At 46.0% G+C, this 13,946-nt stretch overlaps 1 protein-coding gene across 19 annotated transcripts in view; it reads left to right on the forward strand.

The window, feature by feature from the left end:
• The first annotated feature begins 790 nt into the window (after positions 1 to 790).
• KIAA1217 (KIAA1217 ortholog) overlaps positions 791 to 13,946 on the forward strand; it is a 348,846-nt gene continuing 335,690 nt past the window's right edge. For 8 of the 19 annotated variants that reach the window (XM_055543812.1, XM_055543803.1, XM_055543806.1 and 5 more), the window contains exons 1-2: positions 793 to 1,126; positions 11,762 to 12,045. In XM_055543812.1, the coding sequence (XP_055399787.1) occupies positions 1,057 to 1,126; positions 11,762 to 12,045 (354 nt within the window). In that variant the 5' untranslated portion in view covers positions 793 to 1,056. Of the gene's footprint in view, positions 1,127 to 7,334; positions 7,604 to 11,761; positions 12,046 to 13,946 lie in introns of those variants that run through there. The other 11 variants (XM_055543798.1, XM_055543811.1, XM_055543800.1 and 8 more) reach the window with 6 other exon arrangements.

A 13,946-nucleotide genomic window follows, 5' to 3' on the forward strand; every position in this document is an offset into this window, starting at 1 on the left:
TTCCTAGGTAGTGTGTGATTTGCCCATATCTGAAGTAGCAGCATGTACATTGCACAGATTATATATACCTTTTTTTTTTTTTTTTTTTACATTTTTGTGGACACTATGCCTCCCCTTTTCACTTTCTGGGAAATCGGCCAGGGTTTCAAAGACCGGGTAAAGAACAAAATAAATGTAGGTAGTTTCAAGGGAGAATGAGTATGCTGGATGCAACTCTGCCCATCCAAAGAAAAGCGTTTCCTTTCTATTTTAATGAACTGGAGAGATTCAGAAGGTTGATTTTACTAGTTTACTTTTCAGATTTGTGATCAACGTGTGAGTGTGTTTATGTGTGTTGGGGAGGAGGAACTGTTGAGAAAGTGTAGGCAAAGGAGTACAAACTTGGAAAAGTCCAGCTGAAGAGACTGAAACTGTGTGCAAAGTCAGCTGTATCTGTTTGTTAATCAAGCTCTAAACGCTTGGTGAAGAGAACCTTCAGCATATAACCTGTCCTTCTCGTTGCCCTTTTTAAAAGGGATTTCACTGAAATTTGGGACGTTCCGCAGTCGTTCCTTTTTCAGGATATCAGCCTATTTGGGGAGGCTGATTCTGTGAGATGAAAGAGACGGAGAACCGGCTTCCAGCAAAGGCTCCTGCCGGCGATCCCGGGCCATGTTTTCCTTCCCCAGCTGCGGAGTCGCCGCAGTTTGCCTCGGGGGGCCCGCGTGGGTCCAGGGCAGGACAGCGCATCACCTGTTGGGGCCTCGGGGAAGCGCGCGGCGCGGGGGCGGGCGGGGGGCCCAGCCCGCATTCCTCAGGGAGCCGGCGGGCGGACAGACGGACGGATCCGGGGACGCGCGCGCGCGGAGGGACGCGGGAGGCCGGGCGCTGGAATGCAGTCTTCCCCGGCGAGAGAGACTTTGCACGGGAGTGGAGAGTAGTTTGGGGTGGGGTTTCGCACCGTCCCCTCCTCCCCACCCCCGGGGCCCCCTTCCAGGCGCTTTCTGGAAACGTTTTTTCAGAACGGCGCTCTGAAGTTTAAAGACCAGAGAGGAGCCTGGGCCGGAGGCAGGGACAATGGAAGAAAACGAAAGCCAGAAACGTGAGCCATGCCTTCCTTACTCAGCAGACAGCAGACAGATGCCGGGTAAGTAAGAGGCTCTCATTCAAAGATGGAGTTACGGTTCCGCGTGTGCCTCGCGGCTGGCTGCTGCTTTTTATAACTGCAGAGCGAGCGCCTGGCACAGAAAAGGCGTATTTCTTGGGGTGGTGCGTTTTCCCAACTCAGTGGAGAGCTGTAGGCTGGACTTTTTTTTTTTTTAATCTCGGGCAGGATTTTCTTAAGCAGCCAAAGAAGTGGCGGGGTGATGTTACATTGGTAGCCCTGTAAGCCGTCAGTACTTGCTAGATCTCCGGGCAATGACAAATACATCGCCCAAAGCAGCTTTCCATGCTCACTGCTCCAGCCGCGGGAGAGAGGAGCTCTTTCTGGAAAGGTCTCTCGGGGACGGCAACACTTCCATTCATTGGTTGGGGGGATTCCACGAGGCACAGGCACGTCGGAGGCAAGTTTGGTCGTATTTGAGAGTTAAATCGCAGAGTTTGGGGATGTTTTCTTTTTTTTCCCGGATCGGAACAGCAGGGGAGCACTTGTCCTTGTAGAAGAGAGATGGAGCTGTGCGAATTTTCTGTATGCTTGAATTCAAAAGTTGGGAGCTGTTAAGACAGTTCTGATAGATTTTCTCTGAGCAGTTTCCCTTTGATTGTGTTTATAATAGACTTGTCTTTTCCGTAGGGAACTTCCAGAAGCATATGTCGTTCCAAAGAAATTATGCAGTGGGGTTGGGTGGGGAAAGGGCTCCTCGGCTGGGCGGTCCAGTGTCTGACGTCTCTGACTCCGGAGCCTACCTTGCATGCACTATCGCGAAGGCAGCGGGTTTGGACCCAGCACAATCCAGAACCCTCCCCGTCCCCACCTTAGCCCAGGTTCATCCAGGGGCCAGTTAATAGCCATGCTTGCGGGGCTGCAGTGCTGTGCGTGGGAGTAACAACAATGCACAGGGGAAAAGGTGTGTGTTTTTTAAAAAGGCAAAAGGGAAGTCACACATGACTCATCCACACTGAAAATGCAAAACTAAGCCAGACAGAAGAAAATGCAATTAGAAGAGATAGAAATTCCCCCCGGTGAAAAGCAGGAAACTTTAAGACCAGTGAACCCTGGAGAATCCCAGACTCAGAGTCCTCAGCTTGCTGTCTGTGTTTGTGCTGTCAAAGCACGAGACTCTCCTTGGGGGCCCCTGGGCAGTGGGGCCCCCTCCCCTGCCCTGTTTGATAGACAGGGTCCTGCAGCAGGAATTCAACCTCTGGGCTTCTGCTGCATTACGAAATACTCGGAATCTAGAGGCACAACAAGAGAGTGGAACTGATTTAAGAAACAATTTACAAACAACCACAGCAGTTCAGAGACCCTTCAGAGACTGAGATGGTGAGACTGATGCAGTGTGATCACCTTATTTCATTTATTCACTAAATATCAAGCATCTGTTCTGTGGGAGTCACTGTTTTAGCTTCTGGGGATCCAGCAATGAACAAAATAGATGAAAAGCCCTTGCCTTATATTCTAAGGGCCAAGTGTGGGGGAAGGGGAGTGGAGGACAAAAACAATAAACAGATAAGTAAAATAGCATGTTATATGGTGGGGTTGCCATATTTGTCAAACAAAAATAAAAGAGGCTCATTTAAATTTGAATTTCAGGTAAAAAATAAACATTTTTTTAGTATAAGTATACACCATGCAATATTTGGGATACACTTATGCTAAAAATTACTAGTTGTTTATCTGAAATTCAAATTTAACTGGGCATCTTATATTTTATCTAGTAAGTTTATTAAACTGTGGGGGAAAATTAGGCAGAGAAAGCAAATATTGAGTATGGAAGGGTAGGGGTGAAACTGTAGTAGGGTTGTTAGAGATGGCCTCACTACTATGATGGAGGAGGTGGTTACAACCCACTCTGGGGTTCTTGCCTGGAGAATCCCCATGGACAGAGGAGCCTGGCGGGCCACAGTCCATGGGGTCTCAAAGAGTCGGACATGACTGAGTGACTAAGCCCTGCTATGATACTTGAAGGGACATCAGAAAGAGCTGAGGGAGGGAAGAAAAAGGGCATTTTCAAAGAACAACATGGGGAAAGGATGGATAGAAAAGAGGTTAAGAGAGAATTCTAGGCCCTGTCGGGTAGGGCCTCTGATAGTATAATAAGGACTTCGGCTTTTATTTCAAAGGAAGTGGGAGCTGCTGGCGGGTCTGAGAGGTTTCTTCAGAGGTAGTCCTGGGTGCTCTACTGAGAATCACCCGAGTAGGGTTGAGGGCAGAGCAGGGAGCCCAGTTAGGAAGCTTCCAAAGTAAACCAGTCACTAGCTTGAATCAGCAGGTAGGGGAGTAGAACAGGTGGTCTTAAGAAGACAGACTTTAGATATATATTGAGGATGAAACTGAATTGGCCAAGGAATTGGATATAGGATATAAGAGAGACAGAGGAGTTGGAGATGACTTCAGAAATTTTGGCCTGTGCTTCTGGGAAGTTGTCATTTACCTGAAGGGGAAAGTATTGGAGAGGAGTAGCGGAGAGGGTGTTTGTGGCTTGCAAGTGGAGAGCAGAAAATCTTTTGGTTATGGTAGGATCTGGAAGCTTCTCAGGCATCCAAGTGGAGATGTTGATTGCAATTTGGATATTTGTGGCTGAAATTTAGAAGAGGGGACCCAGGATTGTTAGAGATGGTCCAGGATTGGGTCTGTGTGCAGAAGAAGGCTAGAAAGGTGGCTGGGGAGTGCGTGAAAGGGGGCTAAGAATTCAGGTTAGATTTCTAAGATCCCCACTGAGTCCTGGGTGAAAATAATGCTGTGAAGGAGTGTGACCTCTTCTCCAGTTCTTCGATATGCAAGAGGACCATGCAAAGGAGGCCAGCCTCTGATGGCTGCATCACCCATGATTCCTTGTGGGCTTGATCATATTTGGCATTGTGAGAGTGAGAGTGTGGTATTCGAGGGCAAAGACCATGACTTCTTTGTCTTCACATCCCCAGAACCTAACAGAGCACCAGGCATGAGACAGCGATCAATAAATATATGCTGAACAAACAGCTAATTATACCACCCTAGGGCTTTGAGTTTATCAATCTACAGATAGATAAGGATCCTCTGGGTGATCGTGTAACTTGTTCAAACCGAGACAGTTTTGAGAGTGAAAGGGACCGCTATGAATTATTTCAATGGGACAACAGTTGTAACACAGAACTGTTTTGGCAACTGGGCATATGGTTACCTTGAGAATAATTCTTATCGATGATGCTCCCGGGGCTGAAGCGTCAGCTGCTGGGTAGTAAACAGTGTGAATTGCAGAGAGGTGCTTAGTAATTAGTGGTTGAATTTGAATCTAACTATATCATGCTTTTTTTTTTTTTGGCCGTGTGCCGTGTGAGATCTTAGTTTCCCAGCCAAGGATGGAACCTCTGCCCCCTGCAGAGGCACTGAGTCCTAACCACTGGAGCACCAGGGAAGTCCAATATTCTGCTTCTTTTGAAGGCCCTTGGGCTCCCCAGAGTGGTCCTTAGGATGCCCATGCCCTCCCATAGCAGCCCTGCAGCGACTGCTTTCACTCTGGCCCCAATGTCTTGAAACCCCCTACTACGCCTGATTCACTGGGGTCTTAAGATACTATATTCACTGTGGTAGTAATCATTTCACAGTATGTAACTATCAATATATTGTACACCTTAAAATCAGATAAGATTACATGTCAGTTATATCTCAGTGAAGCTGGAAAAAAAACCGTATTGGCAGCCTTGCAGAGTACAGCCCTGGCAGGGGAAGTGGTGGGTGGAAGGGTCCCCAGGGGTTACCAGACATTCTGGTCTTTGCTCCAAAGCATCCTCTAAACTTGCCCATCAGTTTCTGTCCCTTATCCTGTTTTAACCTTCAAAGCACTTATCAGTCAGTTCAGTTCAGTTGCTCAGTTGTGTCTGACTCTTTGCAACCCCATGGACTGTAGCACGCCAGGCTTCCCTGTCCATCACCAACTCCCAGAGCTTGCTAAAACTCATGTCCATTGAGTCAGTGATGCCATCCATCTCATCCTCTGTTGTTCCCTTCTCCTCCTGCCTTTAATCTTTCCCAGAATCAGGGTCTTTTCCAATGAGTCGGTTCTTCACAACAGGTGGCCAAAGTATTGGAGTTTCAGCTTCAGCATCAGTTCTTCCAATGAATATTCAGGACTGATCTCCTTTAGGATGGACTGGTTGGATCTCCTTGCAGCCCAAGGGACTCTCAAGAGTCTTCTCCAACACCACAGTTCAAAAGCATCGATTCTTCGGTGCTCAACTTTCTTTATAGTCCAACTCTCACATCCATACATGACCACTGGAAAAAACATAGCTTTGTCATTCATGTTACATATTATCTGTTTGTTGTCTGCCTCCTTAATTATAATGTGCCTCCCCTATGAGGGAAGGGAATTAAGTCTACTTTGATCACCACTTCACTACACTTCCTAAGTCCTTTCAGTGTACAGAGCAGGCACTCAATAAATATTTGCAAAAAGTAAATCAGTCAATCAGCAAACCAACCACTGAGACAAGAATGCTTTTCTGGATAGGGGAGGGGCTGTTCCTATTTTGTGTAAAATCTCTACCAAAAACCTCTTTTATTTACTTGTGTAAGATTTTTTAGAGGACTCTACATAATGGCCTGGTTTCAGCTGTTAATTTTTGTGCCAATGTGTCTCTGGTGGTGATCTTTAATTTTAACAAGGGAGCTGGAAAAAAATGGAGGAACTCTGTGCGTCCCAACAGAATATGTGATACCTAGGAGTCAGATGACCTGATTGCTGTAATGTCTGTGGTTTAGCATAATCAAGGTTAATTTTTGCTTTGAACACTGGAATGTGGACATTCCTGGCCAAGTGGATCGGGGTGGTTTACCTCCAGGTGACCCTGGGACCCAAGTCACCCAAAGGACATCTAGTTATGATGACAATTCCCCAGGGTCTTGGAGGTTTCTGCTGGAGCTTTTGCACTTAACTTGTCAAAGGGGAAAGAAGAAAGGGTAGGAAAGAGGACTCAGGAAGTCAGGGGCCAAGGCTAACGGTGGCCCATGTAGTTTCCTCCCACGTTGCATTGAGCGGGATTAGAACAAGATCCCAACTAGATGAAGGGGACTGAAAAACAGGATTTTCTTGTGTGTGCACAGAAGGATGTTATGGTTTAAATACACAGACATACCTGTGACTGCTGCCACAGTAGATCGGAATGCGTTGTACAGCCAGACACAACTGTAGCTCCCCATGATACTCTAATGCAAGAGAGCGTCCCAACACAGTCTAGAAAACGACACCTTAGAGACAGCTAACCAGGAGCCACTATAAAGCAGTGGGAGACTCCTTCCCCGGGAGGACTGCTGCTGCTGCTAAGTCACGTCAGTCGTGTCCGACTCTCTGCAACCCCATAGACAGCAGCCCACCAGGCTCCCCCGTCCCTGGGATTCTCCAGGCAAGAACACTGGAGTGGGCTGTCATTTCCTTCTCCAGTGCATGAAAGTCAAAAGCGAAAGTGAAGTCGCTCAGCCGTGTCCGACTCCTAGGGATCCCATGGACTGCAGCCCACCAGGCTCCTCCGTCCATGGGCGTTTCCAGGCAAGAGTACTGGACTGGGTCGCCAGTGCCCCCAGGAGGACAGGATCCTCCTAATCTGATCCAGGAGTAAAATCTCAGGAAGGCCATCCACCCTTTTCTTGGCTCTCAAATGGCAAGCAGGCATGGAACGCAGGAACAATGCCAGGTCCAGATCCCGGTTGCAGGTCAGCTGACCCAGCCCAGGCAACCTGAGTGGGGGCCGAGAAGCCAGTCTCTGCAGCTCCTGAGGTCTCTTGCCTGCAGGATAATTTGCTCTGTGGGTGTCTTCCTTGGGGTGACCCATCTTCCATAGTCTTCTGCTTGCCTGGTCCCTGCCCCTCCCCAGCCCCCCACTTTCTACTTTTCCTTTCCAGAAGTCTCCATCCCAGCCAAGAAGCCCTTTGAAACTCGCAAGAGTCTCTCTCTGGCACTTCTGTCCTCTCGATCCCCACTCCTGCTCCAGGGAAGGTTGCTGGGAACCATTCTCCCCTGGAAGCTCCCATCTTGCTCTTTGCCCTGCAGGAGAGGTTACTCTGTGCCGACAGAGGCTGGGAGGGGCAGGAAGGGGAAAACTGGAAACCTTGTCTTCAGACTCCAGCTTCATTATTTGTTTGACATGGATTCCCAGAATAGCAAACAGCCTGACACACCCAGGCTCAAATGTTAGCACCAAAGTGCTTTCCAGACAAGGGCCAGAACTGAGCTTCTGTTTCCAAGCCTTGGGCAGTGTGTCCGCATGGACAGTGGAGTTGGTGGGACTCCATTGGCTGTGGAATTGTGACTCCACGTCCTCTGCGGCTCCCCTTTGATTGTTTCCTCCTCAACTAAAAGATCCTGTTCTCCCCAGATGACCGGAATGGGAGAGCCGTCTCCTCTGCCTCGGGCGTGGGAGTCGATCGCTTCCAAGAACTGCGTCTCATAGAGGAAAAAGCGCCAGTGACCCCTCCAGGGTCATGGTAAATGGGAATGGGTTGTACAGCCCTTTGTGTAGGAGTCATACAGCTGGCTTGTACAGCTTCGTGTGGTAGCCGCATTGGTTTGTTTGTTGTGGGTGCCGTAAAAGTGGAGCAGGGTGACCTGCAAGCAGATGGGATCCAGAGCTCAGTGAGCCGCCAGGCAGGCAGGTGGGGCTGAGGGAGTGGTGGGTCCCCAGGGCAATGAGAAGCCAGTGCATTTAGCCACTGGTGCATTTACTGTCTGTCTCTGCTGTCCTGCACGTTGCATTAAACCTCCTTAAGCACCTGGAGACATTTTAGAAGAATCCACGAGACAGTAAAAAATGGAAAAGTGACCTAAGGTGGGGGGCTTCCCAGGTGGCACTAGTGGTAAAGAACCTGTCTGCCAGTGCAGGAGACGGAAGAGACACGGGTTTGTTCCCTGGGTTGGAAAGATCCCCCTGGAGGAAATGGCAATCCAGTTTAGTATTCTTGCCTGGAGAATCCCATGGACAAAGGAGCCTGGCGGGTTACAGACCACGTGGTTGCAAAGAGAGGAACACAGCTGAGCAACTTAGCACACAGCCTAAGATGGACGTGACCTCCTCAGTGCCAGGTGTGAAGAGGGTTGTGGTTGGAGGGTCAGCGAGGTTGCACTCCAACTCTCTCCCTCCCTCCTCCTTTCCCAGTTTATTTCAAAGAAGGTGGAAAACTTTTCAGTCTCCAAGGGACTGCTGTTCTGGCTGTCTTGACCTTCTCTGAGGATCCTGAGATAAAATAGGATAGTTCTTGTGAGTTCATGTGGCAGAGCAAGGCCCAGTAGAACTTTCTGCCCTTGTTGGTAGTTGAGGAACATGAGTGTGTGTCCTCCTGGGTGGATGTGTATATTTGTGTGTTATGTCCACGTGAAGAAATCACCTTTTCAGAGATTCCATTTTGCCAATTAATCTAGCTGTCCGGGATAACTTTAAAAATATATTATTTGCATGATGTCACAAGTAATCAAGGGAATTCCCTGGTGGTTAGAATTCTGCCATTCCACTGCAGGGGGCACAGGTTTGATTCCTGATCAGGGAACTGAGATCCTGAGTGTCACGCTGCACAGCCCAAAAAAAAAAAAAAAAGTTATTGTAAAAATCCATTTAGAAGTCAACTCTATTGTATCAAGTAGACAAAAATTTGACTAATGAAAAACTCATGTGCACACACTCAAAAGCATAAGTTTAAATCTTTGCAGATTGCCCACATATTTCCCAACCTGAGATGTGACATTTTCTGCACCTGTCTTTATTCAATAGCTCCTGTTACCTCTGTGTCATTAGAGAAGAGACCACAAACAAGGTAGCCATCACCAGAGGAGTAGGTTGCCATTTCCTTCTCCAGGGATCTTCCCTACCCAGAGATTGAACCTGCGTCTCCTGCAGCGGCAGGCAGATGCTATACCAATGAGCCACCAGGGAGGCCCCTATGTGATGAGAAGGTAGAGTAAATAAGTAGATTTAATCTTCCCAAATCTTTTTTTTTCCCCCCAACTCAGAGGTATTTATTGGATCCTTACTAATGATTTTTTGGGGCTTCCCTGATGGCTCAGTGGTAAAGAACCCTGCCAATGCAGGAGATGAGGGTTCAGTGCCCGGGTCAGGAAAACCCCTGGAGAAGGAAATGGCAACCCACTCGAGTACTCTTGCCTGGAGAATCTCATAAACAGAGGAGCCGGGGATGGGGGGTTGGGGGGGCGGTGCTACAGTCCAGGGCGGCCACAAAAGAGTTGGACATGACTTAGCGACCAGACAGCAACTAATGATTAGTGTGGGTTGGGTGCTAAGGGACATTGAAAAGAAAACACATGCATGAAAGCTCATAATAGTGACAGTCAACTTCTCACAGTTTTCTTATTGGTCCTCAGTATTGGTAACACAGGTAGTATTATTGAGCTCTGCATTTTGTAGGTAGGGAATCAAGACAGAGAGACAGTAGATGGCTTGACTGAAACCATGTGTACAGTAAAGAGTGGAGGAGGGCTAGAACTCAGGGCTTTTAATTCCAATCATCATCTCTTCCCTACCTGAGAAAGACTTCACTCAGCAATTGTGTGTCCCTTGAGGGACTCCCCTGCTCAAGGCGATTTTCAGTGGACGATTTCTCCTGTCATCTTTGGAGGAAAAGGAAACAGTTTCCACTCATTCTTCCAGATGTCAGTTCCATGATTTCAGAAGTGATTTGGGCTTCTCTCATTTCATGCTGGGTCTGACAGACTTTTTATTTTACTTATTTAAAAAATTTTATTGGAGGATAATTGCTTTACGGTGTTGTGTTAGTTTCTGCTATGTAGCCAAGTGAGTTAGCTGGGTGTATACATATATTCCCTCCCTCTTGGAACTCCTTTCTACCCCACTCCCCAATCCCATCCCACCCCTCTAGGTCATCGAAGAGCATCAGGCTGGACTCCCTGGGCTATACAGTAGCTTCCCACTAGCTGTCTGTTTTACACATGGTAATATATATATGTCCGTGCTAATCTCCCAGTTCATGCCACCCTCTCCTTCCCCTGCACCATGCCCACATGTTCGTTCGTTCTCTATATCTGCCTCCTAGAGCCTTTTTATTTATTTTTTTCAATATCTTTTGAGCCAATAGTTCTATCTTCTCCCCCTTCTAAAGGTACTGTTGAAGTTAATGAATAGTAGAATGAACTAATTGGGCTGTTTTTTCCTTCTCTTTCCTCATCAGTGTCTGATGGGCTGATGGAGAGCTATAATTAGCCATGTAATGAGAAGTGAAGGGTAAACAAGAAGAATTACTCCCAGAATACTCATCTAGGGGTGAAAAACTGCCACAGGGAAATGAGCCCACGTTTACAATATTTTCTGTGTCTAACCAACAGGTGTTGTACCTACAGTTCTAGGTATAGGCATTTCTAGGTAAAGAAGAGAAAAACCATGTTGATGGCACTGCCTTTAGAGGAGCTGGTTTATGTATGAACTCTGAACACTTGTTGGTTTATGTCACTGGCATCAAGTTTTAGTTCTTGGGACTTCACTGGTGGTCCGGTGGTTAGGATTCTACCTTCCACTGCAGAGGGTACAGGTTCTATCCCTGATCGGGAAGCTAAGATCCCCACATGCCTCATGGCCCAAAATCCAAAACATAAACAGCAGAAGCAATACTATAACAAATTCAGTAAAGACTTAAAAACATTAGTCCTCTGAGACTCAGCTCTAGATCTCTTAAATATTGGGTGTGTTTTCTGTACTTAACTTTTGAAGATAAATAATTAGCAAATACCCTCTTAAATTGGAATTTTATTAAAAAAATTTAGAGTATGTTTATAATAATATTAAAAAAATAAAAAGCTAGAGACTTCCCTGTAAGTACAATGGTTAAGACTCCATGCTTCAAAAAAAAAAAAAAAAAGAGAGACTCCATGCTTCAATTGCAGGAGTTGTAGGTTTGATGCCTGGTCAGGGAACTAAGATTTAAATTTGCATATCTAATACCAGTTCAGCCATGCTTAATTTATTAGTGAAAACAGTGAGGCTGAGAGAGGTCTTATCATTTGTCCTTAATCTAGGCTTGAAGGAAGGATTCCTGCCTTCAGATTATAAAATTGTAAGAAGTTTTGTTACTAGGATGAAAATATGTTTAAAAATAAAGAAATAATCATAATCACTTAAGTTAACTTTTCCATAATTACAGATGAGGGTGAAGGGTAACCCAGGTTGTGTTGCGCTGCTAGTCACTCAGTCCTGTTCGACTCTTTTCGACTCCATGAACTGTAGCCCGCCAGGCTCCTCTGTCCATGGGATTTCCCAAGCAAGAATACTGGAGTGGGTTGCCATTCCTTTCTCCAGGAGATCTTGCCTGCAAACTGGTCTGACCAGGTGCTTTGGTTTTGAATAACCTCAGGGAAAGAAATTGTAGAGTTGTTTGTTTGTTTTTTTTTTTGCTGCAGTATCTTTATTTCTAAAGTGCAGTTTTTCATATTTCTTTTAGTTGTTGATTTACCCTGTTTCCTGCTGCTGTGTGGATATGCGCGCGCGCACACACACACACACACACACACACACTGCTACGTTACATTCATACATTATCAGCTGCCACAAACGCACTTGGTGTCCTGTAAATGAGATTTCTAGTGTGAAGTCTTTAGTTGTGAGCTGTATCTTTTCTGTTTCTCAGAACAAGGAAAGAGCAACCTTCAGGTGACATCCTTAGAAGATGCAGAATGTCGCAGAACCAAGGAGCGCCTTTCTAATGGGAACAGCCGTGTGTCAGCTTCCAAATCTTCCCGCAACATCCTGAGGAGACACACTCTAGGTGGGCCTCGAAGTTCCAAAGAAATCCTGGGAATGCAAACGTCGGAGATGGACCGGAAGAGAGAAGCTTTCCTGGAACATCTGAAGCAGAAATACCCGCATCATGCCACCGCCATCATGGGCCACCAGGAGAGGCTGAGAGACCAGGTACGAATATCCTGCCATTTTCGCTCTGCCAAGCTCATTCTTCGTTTTTGTTTTTTATTCTGTTTTCTCCCAATTTTATTGAGATATAATTGGCCTACAACACTGTGTGTTTATAAAGAATACAGAATAGTGATTTTATTTATATTCATCATAAAATGGTTATCACAGAAAATTTAGTGAACATCCATCATCTCATTTAGATACAAGATGAAAGAAATAAAAAAAAACAACTTTTTTTTCCTGTGATGAGCACTCTTAAGATTTACTCTCCTCACAGCTTTCTGTGTGACATACAGCAGTGATACTATATTCGTCATGCTTACTTTATGTCCCTTGTACTTATTTCTGACTGGAAGTTGGCACCTTTTGACTGCCTCCATCTGATTCTCCTTCCCTGTGCAAAGCTCATTCTTTAATGAACATGAGGGAAAGCACGGTGACCTTCAGGTTAAAGGGGAAAAAACAGTTGAGTGGATTGTGTCCACTGCTGGATTGTCCCAGATCTCTTTGTCAGCTTGGGGAGAGGAGGCAGATTGCAGAAAAGATTTGACCTGAAGGCTCAGCCTTCTTCAGCAACAACAGTAAGAGAACAGGAAGTGAGAGAAGAGAGACCAGAGGATATGCAGTTCCCCTATAAGAACGTCCCAGGTTCAACCACAAACATATCTAAAATGCAGGCAACGCAGAAGTGCATCTTAACTGAGTGTAGCATGGAATCAGCTAACGTCTGCCCCCTTATCACTGAGTGCTTGGCACAGTGAAAGAATGAGTGTATGAATGAATGAATATAAATACATTTTCAGGCTAAAACAGAGCACACAGAGGGATAGTCTTGTGACAAACCCCTTTACCTCAAGAAGCTGACCTTAGGGTCTTGTTTTCTGTTCTTTTTTCTTCTCAGACATGTTTTTCTTCTGCACGCTTGGCTTTTTGCTGTCAGCAGCTACCTGTTTTCTCAGGTTATCTTGACAGCCCCAGAGCTATCCCTCGACAGTGGCTCAGGGTGTTTTTGTTTCTTCACTGTGTGCAGTTACTTTTCAGGGGACAGCATGGGTTTAGGGTCACAGGAGATGGGAGGCCGGCCTCCTCTGTAGCCCACAGATGGGCGTCTCCATCTGAGGATGGAGACCATGGTGATGGAAGTGGAGAACATTTAGCAATCCTTGTGGTCAGGGATGGGAGCAGGCAGGTATTGATTTTGACACTCCAGGTAGAGACAAGTTCTGTGTTTTTAAGTTTGCTCTCTTGCCAGTTAGTTACGAAAGTGATGTCTTAACTCAGCTTTTTATCGTCTACGGAAATGGTGATTGGTGTCGGCCTCAATTCTTTACGCTTTAAGCTCAGTTCGTTTGATCCTTTAAATGAACCCTTCTCTTTTATGAAATCTTTATCAGAGTGCCTAAAACATGTGAAATATGCCTTATGAACTGTATGTTGAGATGTTCACGTCCCAAGAGGCAGTAGGCCCAGAAGAGAAAGAAGAATCTAGGTTGATATGGAGAGGAGCAGATGAATTCTTCACTAAGAAAAGGATGGCTGTCTTCATTTCAAGTGTATGTAGAGAATGCCACTATTTTCTTTTATTTCTGTTTATCAGTTATGTAATCTCCCTCCCCCAGTTTTATTGAGATACAATTGATTAAAAGTATCCCTATTTTCTACTGATAGTTGGGTCACTGTCCATTTAATTAATAGAATCTGTCCTTCTCTCTGTGTCTTAATATGTGAGGAATCATACTTTATTCAGTGCTGTTCAGATTGAGGAAACTCAGGGCAGTTAGAGTTATGCAGTTTGCTGAGGAAAAGCTGGAATTTGACTTCAGTCAGGTCTGAATCCTTGTTTATTCCTCTGGTCTATAAGTTGAAGACCATTGCCTGTAGAGCAGGCAGTGTGGTCTGTG

This window comes from Bubalus kerabau, chromosome 13 (genome assembly GCF_029407905.1).
Source record: "Bubalus kerabau isolate K-KA32 ecotype Philippines breed swamp buffalo chromosome 13, PCC_UOA_SB_1v2, whole genome shotgun sequence".
Classification (NCBI taxonomy): Eukaryota; Metazoa; Chordata; class Mammalia; order Artiodactyla; family Bovidae; genus Bubalus; species Bubalus kerabau.